We start from the raw sequence: 22,194 nt of genomic DNA on the forward strand, positions 1-22,194 counted from the left end.
TTTCTAGTTTACTGGAAACACATTTTGTGGTTAAATTATTAATAACGTGAAATTTTAGTAGTCCGAACTTAGAATCATCATATTCAACCAATTATTCTTTTAAAAAAAATAAACTTGATGTGTGTTTAAAAGAATTTAGCCAAAATTAAATATATTATTTTTTTATTTAGCCAAAATAAGATTATTTAGGCAAAATTAAATATATTATTTTTTATATTAAAGATTAATGTCACTTGATGTGTGTTTAAAAGAATTTTACACACGATAAAAAAAAATATTTATTTTAAAGAAATTTATTTCTTTATTCAAAAAATAAATCTGAACTGAAACTTAATACTATACCATTCATTTTTATTTCATAACTTTTTCTAAATTATAAAATCAATAGTAACCTTAATTTTTTCAATAAATCTTATTTCAATATTATACTCGATCGAATTTTAGTTATTATATGATAAGTTTTTATCTTTTAATTTTTTTAATTATATCAATAGCAATTTTGACTTTTTAAATTTTTTATCTAAATCTAATACAATCAGTGTTTTGGGGGAGGAGAGCTTTATTAATGTCTAATTTTCAAACTTTATTTTCTTGTAATCAAATGATTTTCGTTTTTCAAATCTATATAAAATAGGGTCATTAGATCGATTAAAAATTATTATTTTAGTAATAAAATAAGACTATGTTTCGCAAGAAAATGAAATTTTTGTATTGAATATTTTTCCATACACATCGAAAATAAAATTGGTGAAAAATTAGTATAAACTATATTAATAATTCCTTTGGTGACACTATCGATATTTTGATAAATTATTAATGTACTTGACGTATTGAAACATCGAATTGCAAAACATTTGTATAAAAATGATGGTATGTAGTTGCGGGACGATTTTCTCTTTTGTGATTGCCCCCAAACTAGTAAGATACTTGTGTATTTACACAAGTTATTCTTACTTTTAAGCATGTTAAAAATACATTTATTTATAAAATTAAATATTTATTTAGAACAAGCATAGTCACTTAATTGAGTTCTCCAAAATGATAAAAAGACAGAGAGAATGTATTCAAGCCGAGAACATACATTTTGTTGTAGTATCTCATATATTTGTTATTTTATTTCAAACATTTCTAAATTTGTGTGAGAATTTTATTATGTATACAAATTTGAAAAAAAAATTAACTTCTATTAAACTTAAATAATTTAGAAATTTTAAAATATGAAATGATAAAACAATTTAATTATTTTCGAATTATATTTGCAAATAAAAAATTATTAATTTTTTAATATTATACTTTGTAAATAATATTTTGAAAAAAACTTAAATATAAAATTAAATTGATTATATGTAAACTACTGAAATCAATATATTATTTTAATATCTGACACAATTTATATTTCTTTTTAAAAAAAATATGTAATTTATATTTCATTCTCATTTATATGATAGTACATTGTTATAGGTGTTTAATATTATTTTCTTTTCTTGAGAAGAAAATGTACTAAAGTTTTTTTTTTTTTGCTTGGCCAAAAATGTACTAAGTTACTATTAAATTGTATAATGTAATTATTTTTCTCCTTAATTAATATAATCATCCAATAATAATTAATTATAATAAAGTATATTAATTGTAACAAATAATTAAAATTAATATTTGTGTCCAAGCATTTCGATCAAATTTTCATTTAGGAAATATAGTAATATTATATGTCATATGTATATTAAAAAGAACAATGTAAAATGAAGTTAATTTAAAAATAATAATTTACAGTAGAATAATATATTTTAAAAAATAATATAATATAAAATTATTTTAGTTTCAATTGTTGATAGTTATATTTTATATTTAAGTCAATTATTGTATATATTAGATCAAATAAATAATAAATTAAATCAGTTACTCTGTTAATAATTTGATTATTAATATTTAATTTATAAACTAACGGGATGTAATTTATGTAGCTTATTCAGTTCTCTGTTAAAAGTTAAACATTTATATATAATCGTCCATAATGATGTCAGGCAGATTATCTTGAATGATATATTTGTAGTCTCTGCCTTGAAAAAGTTAAAATCACTTAAAAATACTCTCAATCACTCTTATAAAAATACTATCAACCAAGAAAAACATCTAAAAATAACTTCTTAAAAATACTAATTTTCCAGATCTGTACTGATAAATGTCCCAGCTTGAGTATTTTACGATGGAAAAGAAAAACGCCTCGACCACAGAAATCTTCTTTGATTACAAAATGTCACACGACTTTACAAACTTCGATGGTCAAATATTTTCACGAAACAAAATCTCTGGTTTTATTTCACTTCTTTTCTCTGTGGAAGCTTTCATATGCCACTTCTTTCTTGAAAAATAAAATTACTTTTTATTCGTTTAAAAAATGAAGCTAAAACCCAACATTAACATGTATTAGACCATTTCTGCGAAATGAAATGCTGAAATCGTCAAAATTCAAAGCTACATAAACAATAAAAAAAAACGCTTTCGAAAACGGTGACAGTTTAAAATTTCAAAATATCTTCATAATCTATCAGAGCAAAAAAATATTCAGGCACTAAATTAGAAATTTGTTCAACTCATCCGGATCTAATAATTACTTCAAGTGCCCTTCCCTTCTGTATGATTATGATTATACCACCAAACGAAAGATCCATATCATGCTTACACCCCAGGAAGGATATACTGCAAATACACCATTAACTCAATTTCATCGACGCAAATTTTTCTGCAAGATCTATAGCCTCGTTTACATGTGATGCCTCTGTACCCTGAAAAAGGTAGTGCGTACACAAATCAGTTTTACAAAAATGACCAAAATCTATTATTTGGGCAAACACATTTGAAAATAGATAAAAGAAAATGGCATGCATGTCTACATAACGCCATAAATTGTATAAATTTGCGCCGTAATAATAGCTCAGTCTTAAAATGGCGTGCTTAGACTGTCACTTGAATTTTCAGATCAATTCAAAATTAAAGCTCCGTTATTTCTTTTTTCCCTTCCTTATTTTCTGAGTAAGTAGTTTTAGAAAAGAGTAACCAAGTTTAAAAAGTTTTAACTGATTACATCAGATCAATTCAAAATTTAAAAATTGGACCAAATAAGAGAATAATATCAAACCAATTCAAATTTACATAGAGTACATGAACAAAGTTTCAATTTAACATTTATGAACCTACTTTGCAAACTAACAAATTTCAATAGCTCGTAGGATTGTTGACAAGAAGTTTAAGATAAAACTAATAACAATTTTACGACCACTGTTCATAATTAAACGAGAAAAGATTAAAATCCATGACATCTGGAGGATTCTCCTAGGCCCCGAGATTTAATATTAAAAAAATGAAAAGTTTCTCAGGAGCCTAGTTAAAGAATTCATTTTAAAAAAAAAAAACACTAAAGTTACTCCCCCTTCCCCTCTATTTTCAAGCTCCACTACATGTGGCCCATGAGCAAAATCCTCAAACCACTAACTCTCACGCTTTAAGTGGCATCAAATATTGGACAAAGGTTATATGAAATATACAGAATCAAAAATTCCCATACTATGCTTTTAATATTTATAAAAATTAAAGCTGCTTTTGTTCAGAAATTAAAGCAATTAGTTTCACCCAAATAAAAAGCAATTAGTCAATAACTAACCTGACCCGTGGCAAGACCACCTTTTCCTTTACCACATCTCCCTTTTAGAGGCCCCAAAGCATTACTCAGCCAATCTGCCACATCCAGATTACCTTTACCTCCTTTCTCTGGCACCCCGGCACAAACTACAGCCTTGTTCGTAGATTCGTCCGTGCTAAAAACCATCACAGATAAGCCCTGTTTATCAGCCAGCATCAGTAAAAGTTAGTGTTTGAAGTTAACAGAAAATGTAAATGCCTAGGACATACAATCTCTCAAAGCATATTCATCCACATGATGACAACTACTACATTGGAGCTCCTGAATCATAAATTGCATTACATTCAACACAGAATGAGGTCATTGAATACAATATGGCAGGCTGGAGACCAGAAAGATTCATAAGTTAAGAATCAGCATTTACCTTCTGGTCCATGACTTTTGTAACAGCCTCACGAACTGCAGCTACATCCAGACCAACATCAACAAGAGATATACAAAATGTTTTCCCATTTGAAGCAGCAAGTTCAGCCTTCTCTGCTGTAATCATTACAGCTTTACGCTTGTTTTCCTCAGCGACCTGCTTTTGTGCTTTTCTTACTTGATCCTACAAGAAGTATGATATAATTACAATATAGGACTAAATGCAGGAGCAAATCGAAGGACAACAAAAAAAAAAAAAACACAATAGAGGAACGGGAAAAAGAAAAAGGCCCGCAAATTTATTCCATGCATAAATAATACCTGAAGTCGAACTATCTTGATCTTGATGTCAGCTTTCTTGGCAGCAGGAATAGATAAAGTTTCAATATTGCTTTTCAATGATGAAACTTTCTGTTGAGGGAAACAAAAACTCAACTAATTACAATTTTGGAAGAGAAAGATATGCTGCATATCTATAATCTATCTATTGGGACAAATCATTGTTGATAACAAACAAAGACAAAAGGAGATCAAGAGAGAATCCTGTGAGAAAGGGCATGAACTAACTTCAGTTGTTAGGCTCCTAGCTAATGTATTTATATATTCAGATAATACTAAGTACAAGTGTAAGTGCTGAACACGGAGTACCAGTCCAAATATACAAATAGATATTCTAGCTGCATAAAAGGAGACAAAAGAAAAAATAAAGGCAACTTATTAGAATACATGAAAACCCAGTCTAGCATCCGTTCTAGTAGCACAAGTTTCCATCTTCCCCATGACAAAAGGAACTTCCAATGAATAGCAAATGTATTTAGCGGTCATTCCATTAGTTTAGTAATTCAAGTATGATTTCATGCTCATGATAACAAGTATTTCCATACTTTCCAATATATTGAATAGGCTCCATTAGGCCTTCATATTTAGGTTCAAAACCGTAAATTTTATAAGCTCAACAGTTAGTTTGAGACCTATCCTTAATAATAAGAAATTATAACGCCCAACTTGGCAGCTGGTTCAGCCAGTTGTATATTAGTTTTTTTTTAATCCATCTTCAGTCATTAGCTGTTAACAGAGCCAGACAACCTGTTGAACTGACCAACTAACTAGAATAGAATGGAGAAAAGCACAAGCCTGATGCTATAAAATTTTAGATGAACACAAAGACCAACCTCTTCTAGCAAAGTTCCTACTAACTTAGCCGCATCATCTACTTGCTGCTCAAATTCATCTGCCACTTTCATTGCGTCATACGCACGATCAGTTGTAACAGCTGTTATTCTGCGTATTCCTTTTGCAATTCCCTCCTCAGATAAAAGTGCAAAAGCTTTTGCCTCTCGTGTGTTTGAAATATGGGTACCTAGATCATCAACTAAAAATGAAGAACCTCGAATTGAAATACAGAAAGAAAGCTTCAAAGGAAATATTAGCTATGATATTCACCTCCACATAACTCTGATGAAATAGATAACCATTTTTCATTCTTGGGGTCAGCAAGGAGATCCTCAACTTTTTGTCCAATTGACACAACTCTAACAGGATCAGGATAGACCTACATCAAAGCATTAAATATTGGAGAACATGATCCAGGATGAGACAAGAAAGAATTTTGAAATTACATTACTTACTTCCCCAAAAACAGCTCGCAAACCATTGATACCCTTGGCTTCAGCAAGAGTTGCCTCTTTTGCACTTACATCCAACTCAGCTTTAATTTGCTCATTAACAATTGATTCAATTCTCCTTAAATTGTCAGCTTCAATAGGCTTGCCTATTCATAGCAGCATAGTGAACAATTAGTCTTTACACTCACACTATTCTAACAGTAAAATGAACAAATCTTACCATGAGAAAAGTCAAATCTCAATTTTTCAGCAAGAACAATGGATCCTTTCTGGTCAACATGATCACCAAGTACTTCCTGCATTCATCATAGGAAATTTCAACAAACACATATCAGCAAGTGAAATGATAGAGTAAGGCTTCAATTCATTCGGTAACATTTCAACATACCCTAAGGGCAAAATTTAACATGTGTGTGCAGGTATGGTTAGGGGCTATAAGGGCGCGTCTTCCATAATCAACCTACAAAAGTAATGAAATATAGAAAATAAATGAGGAATACAAAGCACAAAAAGGTACTGAAAGAGAACCAAAAAACAAGGAGGTATTTGAAGAAAAACAGGAAAGAGTGAAAGAAAAAAATCAAGGAGAATTTGGACTCATGAAGAAATCAATAAAAGTAAAAATTTACCTTGCACACTACTTTGTCGCCAACTGAGACACCAGTCCCATTACCAATGTGAAGAACAAAGCCTCCATAAACTTGAACATTACGCACTTCAAATAAAGCATGTGGGCCCTCAAGTGATCCAGTATCAAAAATCTACATATGTAAAAAATATTGCATCACATACATAACACTTAACAAATTCAATGGGTAGAATATTTTTAGGGTCCCTGTTTTCATGTAATAGTTGTTAAATTAAACTATTGACATAATCTTTCAGTTTGAAAGAAATTTGTAAAGAATTTTTATACAAAGTATTCTAAACAATATCGTACGTGATACATTACTAATTTTCCTTCAGGATTGAAGTTTTGACTTTTGATTACATTTTTTACCTCATACGAGTGAGCTAATGGATATGAATGCAAGCAAGTATCCTTTGGATGATGTGCATTCATACAATTACTACTATCTCTTAATATAAGAAAGCACAATTCTATGCATTCTCTTGACCACTCTTAAAATAGATGAGGAAATTAAAATGCATGACACCCACACCTATACCATTCAAAGAATTTTACATGCATTCAATGTGTTTTTTGTTCTACTGCATTTTATGTAAGATATAGACTATGCATCTGTTAGTAAAAACTGTTGGTGAACATTATGAGCAGGAGGGAGCATTGAATGCAAGCTGAATTGCTACTACAAATATTTAAATAAAATATTGCAGAAGAAACTGATACTCAAAAAATTAAAAGAAAAATATTCCAGCAACTTAATAGTATTTACTGTCCAAAAGTGAATTTCATCTTAAATAAATGAATAGTAATTGTTACCTTTTTCTGAAGCAAATAAAACTATAATGAAAAATAACATATATAAGTTATGTATAAGGCTTGGTACCTGACCACCTTGCTCAGCATAGAAGCTTGTAGACTCCAGAACTACACCAATATCATCACCGGTATTAACAGTATCAACAAACTCAGAACCAGTATATATTGCTTTTACCACACTCTCATGGTCCTATGATAAGAAATGGTGAAGAATAGAAATCAATGGAAGGCATAGTAGCTGATTCCAATATAATATTTCATGCGTAAACAGAGTGAAAAAGTCTAATACAACTGCTCAACCAATAACCAAAAAATAGTCTCTTTCATTATGTCCACTTCCATTGCAAGTTGAAAAGATGCAAGCCATCAAAATATGAAGGAGTAGGAGGGGAGAGAAATAATAGCAGAAACTCCTCTATTCAGTAATCAGTAGTAGGGGTGTAAATAAAGTTAATCATAAATTATTGAATCTCAACTTACTAAATGCTTATTTAGGTTTGTTTGTTTCTCTAAACAAACTAGTTCAAGCCAAAAAGTTAGGCTTGATTATTTAATTGAGTCAATCCTTAACTTTATATGATTGTCATTAAATAGTTTGCAAGTAGTTCGTATATATATGTATCACTAAGAAAATTGCAATTTTATTTATATTAATTACTTGAAAAATCATAATTTTTTATATTATTATGTTCTCTCTCTCTCTCTCTCTCTCTCTCTCTCTCTATCTATCTATCTATCTATCTATCTATATATATATATATATATATATATATATTTCAATTTTCAAGCATCATCTCTTAAATGGGCAATCATAAATTTTCTTCAAAAAAATTCATTGTTTTCATCATCAAAGATTTCATCTCCAGTTTCAAGTAATCTTTATGAATACAAATTTATATTTTATTAACATTTTGCTTACTTTTCAACATGAAGATATTTGTTAAATACTTAAATTAATAAACAGGATTTTATTCAAAGAGAATTTTGATCAAGGGAAAAAAAGGTAAACGAGTTAGGCACTTCTTAATAGTTAACCAAGTCAAACTCAAGCTTTAAATTTGACTCGTTTAAATGAGACAAACTTGACCAACCTTTTGATAATATAGGACATCTCTTATCCTCGAATGAAATTTCATCTTTATATTAGAAAAACTGATCTTATCCCCTTGGTGTCCTTCACAATTAAACTTTCTTCATGAAAAAATACCAAAAACAAAAAAATACCTTGAACCAAGCATATTTGAAGCTATCATTTGTTGGGACAATGCCCCTTTTGTGCAAAGCTGAGGTAGCATCGGCATCCATGACAATGGCACCACCAGCTTGCTGACAACAAAAAAAGAAAAATGAGAAAGAAGCAGAGAAAAAGACTGGATGTCTTAAAAATACATAAGAAACTTAGGCACAGAAAAGAGACATTCAAGCACATAAAATACCTTTGTTTGAGCACTTCTGGATCTCTCTCTTGCAGCTTCCATAGCACTATCAAAACCTTTGACATCAACAACTAATCCCTTTTCTTCAGCCATAAGCTGATAAGTAGAAAATATAAAGAAATTAAAAACACAAGGCATAATATAGATTAAAAGATCCATACAGCAATTTAGTGAAGCAATCCACATACCTGAGTGAGATCTAATGGAAACCCATATGTATCCCACAAGACAAATGCTTCCTATAATCAAGAGACAACTGCATGACAAATAGCCCATAGGCCTACTGAAAAACAACTTGGAAATAGTATATTGAATTATATTTAATTATTATTACACGAGGGAATCGACAGTTCAACACTCGTGATCATGCAGAACTATGAATCTGATTTAATCACAACTTTGTGAACAACTGACCATTATGAGAAAATATTTGTAATTAATGGTTCGGGATAAAACATAAAAATTGCAGAATTTTAATTCCTTGAAATGAAGAGAATCTCATTTAAATGACTTCCAGAGACAGATAAAAAGTAGCAGAGCCAAGCGAAATTTCAGAAACTTATTTGTCTGTTTAAATTAATAAATATTGTCTGCATATACTTGCAAGAACCTGGGGGGGGGAGTAGCTGGGAATAGTAAAGACATTAATAAAAACAAGTAAATATGACTAATAAGTATTAAGTAACTGAAAATAACGGATTCTACTTGCCTCCCCACTCAGTATGTTTCCCTGAACTTGTCGAACAGCTGCCTCAAATTTCTCAATTCCCTGGAGAAGTAAAAACAACCAGGTTATCTGTTACTCTTTATACACATAATAAGAAAAACATAAATGACAAAAACCATCCACAGAGCAATGAATCAAGTTCACAAGAAAGAAAACTAATTTGAGAGATGGCTGGCATTATGTCAATAAGATTGATAGGTGATAACCCATAAAGCTGCATATGAATATATGACTATCATCACCTTAATTAAGGTTCTCCCAAAACTTTCCTCCTCCTCTTCAATTATATTCCGAATGTGTGTTTCCTGTTGTTTTAGCTCCGGGAAAACATCACCCATCACATTCACCACAACACTTACAAGCCTGGATTCAGTAAAAATAAGGAGAGAAAAACACATTACAAACAGAATGTATGTTCACACATTCATATATACCTGGAATCACCTGTGAAATGACTCATCAATTTTTTTTAAAAGTACAGCAAATTTGAAGAAACCAGTTGAAAGAATTCATTGTAGTATGGAAATCATAGAAAATGAAACAAAAATACGGTAGAGAACAAACAACAAATAGAGAATATACAAGTTAAGTCTGAACTAAATTGATTACAAAAATGAATCATTTACACCTAAAGAGTCTACACAAATAAAGTTAATTGTACCTTCCCTAACAATCTAACAGAATCTGTAACTGTATAACAGAAAAAACCAACAGGTGGTTGTTATGACAACCTGCCAGGATGTCATTGAACGTTAAACATGCAGTATAGCAGAACTAAAAGCCTTGGGAGAAACACACCACAAAAGCTAGCGGTGGTAGTTGGAGATCCCAAGGCCTTATAAACCCCACACTAGAATCCCATACTTCCTATGTGGGACACAAGTCTCATACCTTACAGATGGATCTTGTTAGATTTATATATGTAGTTTTTTATATTTTGTTGTATTTTCTCTCTGCTGTAGCCATCTGTTAGAGATACCGCTTTTATGTTAACTCAATATATAAATACATTTCAGCTGTGTGTAAGTGTGTGAGACACTCAAGTATTCTTAGTCTCAACTGATCCTAACATAACTACTCAAACACGCATAAATAAAAGTTTTATTACCCCTATGGTACCAGGATGCAGAATCTGGCAACACCACTTTAGATCGGGATTCAAATTCAAGCAACATATTAAAGTTGCTAACCATTATACATACCCATTAAAAAAACCCTCTTTAGCTTTTAGCACTTCACGTCCATACCGAACAGCTCGACGGAGTATACGTCTCAGAACATACTCACGACCATCATTACCTTCAAAAAAGAGAAAATAAAACTCAATCAAAAAGTGGAATTCCTTATTTTTAAAGGAGAGGGAGTTACATGATGTCCACACAGACAAAATGTTTTATAGCTTGTACTACAGATAAATAAAAATCTAAAAGTCAAAAAACCTAAATAAATGTGTCAAGGGAATTTATTTTCTTAGTGCCGCCCCCAACAGAGACACAGTCTATATGAAGAACAGGCCACCCTCAAGATATGAGAGGGAAAAGACAACAAACTTGATAACACTTGGAGTTGTAATTTGTGGCTCATTAAAGGGGAAAAATGTCAATAAAGATACCAGATCTACAATGTCATACCAGGACGAGACCCATCAGCAATGGCAAATGAAAGAGTTCTGATGTGATCTGCAACAACCCTGTATGCCATGTCAACTTTGTCTGCATCATCTGGTCCAACTTTCCCAGAATATGGTCTGGCACCAGTTGCCTGCAAACGCGATATAGGAAAGCAAAATTATATATCAAGCAGTTTGTAGTCACAAACATTAAATCAAAGTGCCAAGAGAAAACAGTAAGACTTTAACATGCAGAATCATTCAAATGGAAATTAAAAAAGCACATGCAAAATCTTATATGTAAGCTCATACAATCATTCACGGGATTTAAAAAATGCACATGGAAATGCATGCCATGACACTGGGAAATCTTATATGTAAACTACAAATAGATTATAGACAGCTAATAATTCTGAAGGAACAATAAGTATTTAACAATAGCAAGTAGAATTCACAATTTGCAAATGTAGATTATCTTATTCTTAAAGGTCAAAAATGATATTTATTGAACTAGATACTTGAAATTTAAGGAGTTTTCCAACAGTATTAAGATAAAGAGGCAGCTTGAAGGAATAAAAAAGTTGGTTTATCTAAATTTCCTAGATAGTGCTGACATAAGGTGCGCAAACAGAAAACAAGAAATAAACACAGAATTTAATGTGGTTTGACTTACAGTGAATTATATGTTTACATTCATAGACAAAGGCATGAAAACACTAACAAAAATCACTATGACCAATGAGTATCAACCCCACACTCAACCTTTTTTTTTATCAGCAAAGATAATTTACATATATATATATATATATATATATATATATATATATATATCCGAGTAACAGAGGTACAAAGATTACAAAGTTGTAATATTCCAGACAATTGATTCCATAGATCAGACTTAAAACAGTCTCGATGGGAACCAAAAGCTGGCTACTTACAGGATAAAATTACTACCAGTAACCTATGGCTGCTACCCTCAACTAATTAACAAAACCTGCTCTAAGAATAGATGACCATTGATTAAAATGAATTACAAAATCTTTCTCAAAATTTCTAAGCCATGTTCATAGTAAGAATGTTGCATCCTCCATCAATTTGTTGCCATTGAAAGTGTCATTAGAGAAAATGATCTTGTTCCTCAGCTGCCATATGGACCATATAAAAGCCAACCACCAGCACTTCCACCTATTAACCCTAATTCCATCAGCCAAAACAGTCACATGTTGAGAGAAATGTTGCCTTGGATTCTGCGGAAAGGCACCAAGAGCGTTCACCCAAGACATAGATTCCCACCATATAGGGAGAATTTTGCTGCAATGTAGGAATAAGTGTGCTGCATCCTCCTCCATGCTCCTATAGAACAGGCATCTTAAATCATTGATTTCAACCTGTCGCCTTCACAAGTTTGATTTTGTTGGCAGTCTATCTCTAAGTAATCTCCATGCAAAAACTGAAATTTTGCTTGGGATCTTTAGCTTCCATAGTTCCTCAAAAACTACATCATCAGTCCCCTTTATTATGTCTCCCCTCAACACATCATAAGCACTTTTTGCTGAGCATTGACCACTTGGGTCTGGTTTCCAAGCCCAGTCATCCCTTCTATGTGCTTGAATTGGCCTGCCTTCTACATCACTTAGGAAGCTAACAGCCATAGCAATTTCACTATCAAACAAGTGCCTCCTCCATTTGAAATCCCACTCCCATCCTGTGTCCTTATGAATTCCCATCTGCTGTATGACCTGATTCTGTTGGTAGGAATTGAGGTATAACCTAGGGTATTTTGCTAATAATGTTGCCTCACCATCAATCCACCTGTCCTCCCAAAACTTAATCCTATCACCAAACCCCACCCTCCACACCATTCCATTTTGAAAAGTCTGTTCCTGTTGCGGATGATGAAGAGCCATTTTTAGATCCCTCCACCATATGGAGTCATTAGTATCTTGTGATGCTTCATCTAGCCTCCTCCATCCACCATACTTTGACTCCAATACCCTAGCCCATAATTCTCGATGATGTTGAAATAGACTCTATTTCCATTTGTCAAGTAGTGCAAGATTAAAGGTGTTAATGTCCTCGAGGCCCAATCCCCCTTGTTCTTTTGGGAGACAGACTGTCTCCCATTTAATCCTGGCAATCCTATGAAAAGCCCAATTTCGATTGCTTTTGACACCCCCTGGTTCGAGAATAAACCTTCCAAGTGTTGGTGGGTTCATTCTTTTTTTTTTCTTGTGGGCTGGTACTATAGTGAACTTTTGCTTTAGTAGGGGTGTGGATAGGAAAGCCCAACCCGCTATTACCCACTCCTTCATCCAGCTGTAGGTCACGTGTCTCCTCCCCAAACAAAGCCTGCACCCTTGACACATCACCTCTTTTTCCACCTGCTATATTTCCCATTTCATGACTGAAACTCTCCTCCTCAGATGAGTCATTGCTCCGACAACCTGCTCCCTATTCTTTTTGCAACTTTCTTTCACTAGGTAGGTGTCCTTTGTCACCAACCCTTGACTCGCCACCTATTCCTCGTCCATGTCTACGATGGTGGCCGTTCTGCCCTTTGTCAGACTGTGGTGTTGTATCCGCGAGTTACTGTGGTTACCCAGTGGTCCGCTTTGTCTTATTAAACCACTGCGTAATACCACGGTCCCACGGTCGTCGCTCCCGGCATTGGAACCGAAGGAGATCCGTCGTGGCTCAACAATATTTTTCGGCACCCTTATGACTTGCACATCATCTATGTTGTCTGACGCGCATCTCGTACCCAATACCGGAGTTCCGATACAGCTCTCATCAGACTTGATTTCCTCCGATGATAGCATAGCACTCCTACGCCGACAATGACATGTATAGGTGCTGTAGCTACATTCCTCCACTATTTATACCTTGTACACCTCCCCACCTATGTATACATTGACCGTGTGTTGGATTGCGGGGTTCCACGGTGTTCAAATGAGCACCCTTGCTCTGTCCACCCTCCGAACCTCCTTGACATCGTCATCTACCTCCACCATATCCCCGATGGCAGCCACGATCTTCTGGATATACGTCATATCCCAGGCTAGTAGCGGAATACCCCAACATTGGACCCACGTTAATCTGTGACCTATACGTAGACTCGAATTCCATTTCTCCAACGAATGGAACAAGGAATCTTCTCCGTCCATTTCCTCCTGCATCATTTGTTCTACTTTGGCATCAGTGAGGCTAGGTAACAGAACCATGTCATCCCCCATGTACTTTGAAGTTATGTCTGCTCCAAAGTCCCACAATAGGTCGTCTTCGACTCTATCAAACAACGCAAGGTTTTTCAGTCGCCCTACCCAAGCTTCACTGAACCATTTCTTGTCGTTCAGTGGTATGTCAAGATGTACTAATGATAGTGAGGCAACAGGGCTGTGGGGCTCATTGTATGTTACCTTCCTTTGCCCAGAACTGCACATGTTTCTGGCCACCACTGTCGCGTACGAAGTGGAACTCATTCTCGCTTGTGGTTGTCTCCACCAAGCTGTTGTATTTTCGTGTTTCTCCTCGTACCCCATTGGTTTGGGTTGTGCTGCTACCTTTCTCGCCATCTCTCTCCCATATTTAGGTATGTTAATGTACAGCTTCAAACCACCGATGACAATCTGGTCCAGTTGCCTTTCTAGATTGTGCACGTCCTTCCCTCCTTTGAATCTATCAAAACCGTATCTCCTACCATTCTTGTTTCTTTGTTTAGAGATGAAAATCTTCCTCACATCATCCCACTTCTTGAAATGGTACCACAGGTTCTTCTCTGTGACATCCTCAGAAAATCGTATGAAGTAGAAGGATGATATGTTATTCTTATCCCTCCAATTTGCTCGATTGTAGCTTTGCTATCGGCCATCCCTGTTCCCGGCATGCGTCCGTCAAGGATCCTCTCTGAAACTCACTCTATCCCTCTCTATTGCCTTACCTCTGTTCCTAACTCTCTCCCACTCGTTGTTTCTCTCTCTACTCAACCTTAATCCAAGTCAACATTTAATTCCCTGTTAATTGTTATAGACTTGCAAAAATTGTATATTTAAACATTTCACTGGAACTTCTTTATGCAAATATATAACTGCAGGTACAAATAGTTTAGGCGATCCTCTCTCCTCTCTAAACCATGCGTATACATTCCGCTATAAAAGAGTCAAAAAGTGTGATAAGTGACACTGCATTACCAGAATTACAAATTCAAATTCAAATTCAAATTTAACAAAGTTCAAGAGTAAATATTATTATTGTTCCATGACACAAGGGAAATATAATAAAATCTAATGCCTTCATCAACATACCCGCTGAATAACATCAAAGATTGGCAAGAAGACATCCGTATCATAATTGCTCATTTTGTCCTGAAGTATAGAGGTCAAACGTTCAAAACCCATTCCCGTATCAACATGCTTTGCTGGAAGAGGTTTAAGAGAGCCATCAGCCTCCCTATTGAACTGTTACAGGGCAAACAATTAGTCACATACATACAGATTTCATGGTGATAGAACAGAATTGCATGCTAAGGTGGATTCTAGTGCCAATTAATCAAGTACATGAATGAGGGGAGAAAAAGAAGGCAGTAAAGCACTCTGTAAATCATTATAATACCTGAATAAAGACAAGGTTCCATATCTCAATGCAGGTAGGATCATCGTTATTAACCAATGATGCAGCATCACGGTTACCAATTCTGTCAAAATGTATTTCAGTGCAAGGTCCGCAAGGACCAGTATCACCCATCTCCCAGAAATTGTCCTATCCAAAGATACAAATCTAGTAAGATATGAAGACTCAGTTCAGAACAATTTACAATATAATAACAAATAGATTTTGCATGCCTTATGATACTTGTAAATAATAAAAAAAAAACACTTGCAATTTTAGGTTTTTTCTTAAAGGAGAGGTGAAATGACCCCAGCACTCATATGAGCAGCTAAAATAACCTTTTAATTGAGACCAAAATTTCAATTATTACTCGCTGACACCTACCAGCAATCACATTGTTACCCATCAAGTATGAAAAGTAACTTTTCATCACAGAATCAAAATTCAGAATATAGCAACAAGCTGTCTGAAATAACATTCATCCATCAGTATAAAATGCAACTGTTTCAATTTTCTAGTACAAATTTGATAGAACGTCAGCAATAAGTTGGTAGAAATTTTATTGATTCACACAGAAATACTGCATGGGTCTTGCCATCCTAGTTCTTACAACTCCTACAGAGAAACTCTGTCCAAATCACACAAATACTACACAATAACTGCCCCTGTCACACGCTACTCCTATAACTGTCAAAAGGCATAACGGCTCTCAGTTACACACACCTCAATGGGAGGTTTCTGATTATGATCCAATGGAAGAGGCCTAAAACAGATACCATCAAAATTAAGACTCATATAGTATCCATAGCTCAAAATTATAAGTCACAACAATCTTGCTGAACAGAGAAATTATGAAGTATCTTATCAAAATAATGCATACTGTTTACTACAATATTAAATATATTTTGCATATATTGTCAAAATATTCCATTTAACATTTTAATAGAAGAAGTGGTGAAAGCATACTTTACAGTCAAAAGGAAGCACACGCCCCGGAGGTAAAAACTTAAGCCATATATCCCTAGCCTCAAGGTCAGGGGCAAGACCAGACTTATCATCACCACCAAAATATGTGGCATAAATGCGATCTGATGGTAATTTATAAACCTGCAGCAGGATAAAGAAGTGAATGACGTAAACTTAAAAGAGTAATAATCATGCATTACATAAACTGAGGAATCAAATAACCATCTACTTCTCAATTTAGAAATGTTGCACAATACCATACAGACAAGTTAAACATTCTAATTTAATTTTTTTTTCATTGGATGTGATGAGATCATTAATTTATCCATGATTAACAAGTAGGATAGGCCATTCAGTGTGATAGCCAATGTCCAGATTGCAATTGACAATTGAACACTAACAAACTCCCACATAATATTTAAGCAACAAAACTCAATGCATCAGTGGCATGCCGTGATGGAGTGGAAGTACTGGTGACAGTGATATTGAAATTGCCAATTGAAAAGGCATAATTGAACACCAGAAGACCAACTTGCCACCATATGCAACGCACAATTTAAAACCACAGAAAAACCAACCTATATGGCACTGGAGGGGTAGCTCCAATTAATTACTAGCTACCTGCTAATGCTTACACATCCTTCTCAAGTATAAAGCATGTCACATAGTCATTTAACAAAACAATACCATTGTTTATAACAAATGGGGCTCATAATTCAAGAATCAAAATAAGAAACTCCAACCAAAAAAACATACTTTGGTTAGAAGCTCCCACGCCCAGCTGATGGCTTCTACTTTAAAGTAATCCCCAAAGGACCAATTGCCCAACATCTCAAAGAAGGTGTGATGGTAAGTATCCTTCCCTACATCATCAAGATCATTGTGTTTACCGCCAGCTCGAATGCACTTCTGTGTGTTGCAAGCACGAGAGAGCTTGCTCAAGGCAGTGTTAGGATCCGCAGTTCCCAAAAAGATGGGCTTGAACTGGTTCATACCTGTCACATCACAAATTAACCTTAACAGTGAGGGCCATATACTTTCTCCCTAAAAAACAAATAACCAGCCGTTTTTATCATTATTACCAACAAAACATCCATACCATTAAAAAATTAGAGTAATAATATATGAATCACTCTCGTTAACACTTGTCATTTCTCCCTTCTTATCACATCATATCAAATGGATAGGAGGTGTACATGAATAATTTTTTCTAACAAATTAACACAAAACGTGAAGTTCGAGGCATTCAGAATCAATTAGAATTTCAACTTAAAACCCTTGCCACTTCGCTGGCAGATTTCAAATTCAAAAAACAGCATGGTATACAGAGACTTGTGGAGAAGAATATGGAACAAAAAATCGCATATTGAATCACTGATCGTGAAACGTACCAGCGTTGGCGAAGAGGAGAGTGGGGTCATTGAAGGGGACGACAGGGCTAGACTTCCAGTTGACGTGATTTTTGTCCTGGAAGAAGCTGATGAAAGTGTCCCTAACGCGCTTCGCCGGCCACTCCACATCGTGAGTCTCAGTTTCGGGCATGGCTTCGGCTGCGGAGAAAGGCGGCGGAGAATGAAGGGATCTGACGGCGCTAAAGGGAGAGAAGAGTGAGAGCAGTGGCGGCGACGAGAGAGGGTTACTGTTTCGAGAGGAAATGAGGAGAGCTCTTACACCGAATCCAATTTTCATTCACTCGTATCTTTATTTTTTTAACGCTAACGATAATAATAAATTTATGGAAACGGACAAATTAAATATATGCATTTTTTATGAACAGATTTTTGCTGGCCTGCCCGAGTTTTTGGAGATGCTATTGTGTAAATTTGAGTATTCTCCGACTATAAAAGTTTTGGAGTTTAATTGTGACCTAAAGAAATTTATATTGTAAATCAGTCCTACTAATCATGGCTTTTTTAATTAGCTAATACTAGTATACAAAAATTATAGGTTTAATTGTATTTTTGTTTTTTTTATCGAAATTGAGCAACTTTAGTCACTTAAATTTTGATGGTACGGATTAGATATTTTAAGTATATAATTTGTAAATATGTTATTTTACTCTTGTGTGTTCTAATTGTACAAATTAAGTCTCCTTAAGTATTAAATTATGTAATTTTAGTCTCCAAATAAATATATTGTTTCATATATATTAACAAAATGATGTTGATCTACTAAACATCCTAACTAAAATTATAAGTTTAGTTCTTGAAAGATACAATTTGTGCAATTAAAAGACTAAAATTATATATATGTGATACTTGAATATTCAATTGTCACAATTGGAACTTTGAGAAGTAATTAGGAATAAAAAGTGCAATTAAATCAAATGTTTACATTAATAATCTCAATGTAATTTTTAAAATATTTATGAAAAAAATTAATAAATTTATTATATATTATGATTTGTGATGGAAGGAACAAAATATCTTACATTGTATAATTTGTTTTTCATTTTTCTTATAGAATTGGATGGTTACGTTGTGAACGTAATAAAAAATACATTATTAACTAATTAAAAACTTTTTTTTGTCTAATAATTCAAAAAACTTATACATGATAATTTATGACAAAATGAAAAAAAAAAACATTTGCAATGCAAATCTTTATTCTCTTTTTGAGTTATTCTATTTGCAATATTTATTTATTTTTTATGTCGTTATTGCCAAAAATTATATATAGTTATCATTTTATCCATTTTAGACTAAAATGTAGACTTAGTGATATCAACATTATCAATTGTATGTGTATCGTTTAAGTTCTTGTGTTGCAAAGTAACATTTAATTAACCTTTTCATTATAGTAGTAAATTCAAAATTTTCGAAAACACTATGCTATACAACGTTAAAAATTTACTTACGTGATGTTCTAATGAGGTAATTGTTTCTTTGGGGAAAATATCCTCGACTCTATCTTTCTTTTACTGAATTCCTCCATACTCCAATAACCGAAGAGAAGTCCATTTCTTTGTATGTTCATGTTAGTATTTTTGTTCGTCTGGATGTTAAAATATACAACTCACTTATAAATTTATTTATTATAACCGTTATAAATATTGTATTTGCCTTGACTAGTTAAATCAACCTTTTAATTAAAAAATGATGATGGTATCTTATTCAAAATTCTTTAATCATCGTTGTGAAAATTGTAACATTTTATTTGGTAGCATTAAAATATTATCTGTCAATGGCTGCTCAAAAACTTTAACACAGACATATATATATAGATATGGATATATATCACTTATTGTGACTCGCATTTTTTTCTTCTGCCAAAAATTTTGTTGAAAAAAAAATGTTAGTTCCAACGAGTGTATACTTTAAATGTTTATTTATTACGTTAGATAACAACTATTTTTAATCATTTTTATAAATTAGAAAAGTTGTTGAACCTTGCGTATTTGAGTTGAAGTGTGAATATATTAATTTTACCTTGAACAATTGTCTTTTCTTTAATGGGTGGGATTCACGTAATTAATAACTCCAATCACATTGACTAAAAAAATGTATATTGTTATATAGAGAAATGAAATTATATTATTTTGTTTTTGACAGAAAATGAAATTAGTTAATAATAATTTTAATAATACTAGATACTATCTTAAAAAGAAAATGCTAACCTGTTAACACAGTTTGTTATAATAATTACTTCAGCAAAAAAAAAAAAAGTTTGTTGTGATAATTATGCAAAATGTTCAAAATTCTCAAACTAAAAAATACGATAAAGAATTAAGTTATCACCAAATACTTCCTCTACAATTATTGTAACATAGAAGATGCATGCAAGGGTGGGAGACTTGCTATGGAAAACTTATTATATCTATTAGATTTTAAAACAATATATGGTTAATATTCTTGTTCTCTTATGAAATTTTATTTTTGGTTTACTGATATACAACACTCATTCTTTTATTTCTTATACTGATATTGATATTTGTACTTAGCTTTGAAGTTTAAAAAAGTAATCTTTGTAATGGTAATCCTTTCATATTATTCCTAGTAAAAAAAAACTATTTGTTAAAAATGTTTAGGTATGCTTTGTAAAAAGTTATCGTATCAGCAATATTATTGTATTTTCTTTATTCTTTTATTCAAGGTAACAATATAATTCATAAAGAGATGGTAACATATATATAAAGTCTCAACTCAACTTATCAACAACAATGTTCATCATCAATCGCATTCGATCTTTCTTAAATAAGTCATGATCTCTCTTCTTTTGTCATGTTTATATAAAAGGAAATCAATGTGTTTGATTAGTTAGCTAGACAAGAGATAGTTTAAACTTTAAAGATTTACCCCTCTTTGTTCCCTTATGCTTTCAGTTTCTTTTTGTCATACGATGTAGGCATCTCTTTTGCTAGATTGTAATTTTTGTTATTTTTTCAATGATGAAAAAAGTCCTTATTTTTGGTCGTATGACTTGTTGGTAGGATCAACTGATTTAAAAATACCTTGGCCTAAAAAATAAAAGATTTTATGTTATTTTTGATTCATTGAGTTTCACAATTATTTTATTTTAATATATTAAACTTAAAACTTCAACTTTGATCTTTTATTTTAAAAAAAAATCATTTTAATACTTTTTATTGTTTTTTATATTTTGTTTAAGTATTTAAATTTTAAAATAATAAATTTAAAATAATGTCATCACTTTATTATGATAATCAATATTCATCTTCTTCAAACTCCAACAACATAAAAAATTCATTCAAAAGTTTCCAGATTAAATAAAGGTCATCAACAACAAATACATATTTCCATATTCAAAACCAAATTTAACTCAACAACATCAAATAATGCACAATAAACATTATGAAATTTTTAGATTCAAACTCAAATGAAGTTTCCGAAGAGTCTCCCCCTCTAACGCTTCTCTCACGTCTGATGTCTCGATGGTAACCAATAGGGGTGGAAATAGGTCAAACTGGCCTACAACTTGGCCTACATAAAGCCGGGTCTGAACTGACCTATTTAATTAAAATGGTAGGTTCAAGCTTTTTTAAAAGCCTATTAAATTAAATAGACCAGAATTAGGCTTATTAAAAAGTCTTATAAGCTTGATAGGTCGGCATATATATATATATATATATATATATTATTTTTTGGGTACCAATATATAATATTATTTTTTGGATACAATTAATTTTTTTTGACACTATCAGACTTTGATTACACATTAGTGTTCCATAACTTCTATTCCTATAATCAAGGACTTTAATTACAATTTAGGTGTGAGTCATATGCCCTTTTATATTCCTCGTTATTTTGATTGACTTTATTTTTTCTTTAACTTTCCTATTACGTTCCTACTCTGTAAAATATTATATATTTATTGTGAATAAGGTTTTTAAAAAGGCTATCAGCCCAGGGCAGACTTTTAAAAAAAGTCAGGCCGAGTAAAAATAAAAGTCTTTGATAAGCTATAGGACAGCCTCAGGCCTCAAAGATTCATCGTAGACTAGACTCAGGTCTTTCAAAGCCTCATCTGGTCTAGCCTATTCCCACCCTTAATAACCAACAACACATTCATTGCTTTTCGTCACCATCAACGTAAAACTTCTTATATTTTAGAATACAGTGAGAAGCATTGACGGAGATGACACTCGCCCTTTTGTGGTCTTGCGCTCCCAATGATGGACTCTCCGAAAGGCAAAGGCTTCGAGAATGTAAATAGGGGCTGTGTTGTTATCGTCGTCATCGATCTAGAAATTTGAGATTATTTT

The 22,194-nt window shown here is 32.8% G+C and overlaps 1 protein-coding gene across 1 annotated transcript; it reads right to left on the reverse strand.

Annotated features, from left to right (window-relative positions):
- Positions 1–2,456: 2,456 nt before the first annotated feature.
- LOC114373979 (alanine--tRNA ligase-like) lies at positions 2,457–18,193 on the reverse strand. The gene is made up of 23 exons (XM_028331558.1): positions 17,864–18,193; positions 17,229–17,467; positions 16,473–16,613; positions 15,510–15,656; positions 15,203–15,355; positions 10,924–11,053; positions 10,495–10,591; positions 9,535–9,655; positions 9,275–9,334; positions 8,754–8,804; positions 8,566–8,661; positions 8,354–8,455; positions 7,197–7,319; positions 6,315–6,446; positions 6,074–6,145; positions 5,906–5,981; positions 5,689–5,831; positions 5,504–5,612; positions 5,233–5,420; positions 4,382–4,471; positions 4,062–4,244; positions 3,659–3,835; positions 2,457–2,783 (listed from the first exon to the last, which is right to left on the reverse strand). Exons 1-23 carry the CDS (start codon positions 18,159–18,161, stop codon positions 2,712–2,714), a joined length of 3,000 nt encoding a protein of 999 aa, XP_028187359.1. The 5' UTR covers positions 18,162–18,193; the 3' UTR covers positions 2,457–2,711.
- Between the last annotated feature and the right edge of the window lie 4,001 nt (positions 18,194–22,194).

This window comes from Glycine soja, chromosome 11 (assembly GCF_004193775.1).
Source record: "Glycine soja cultivar W05 chromosome 11, ASM419377v2, whole genome shotgun sequence".
NCBI classification, from domain to species: Eukaryota; Viridiplantae; Streptophyta; class Magnoliopsida; order Fabales; family Fabaceae; genus Glycine; species Glycine soja.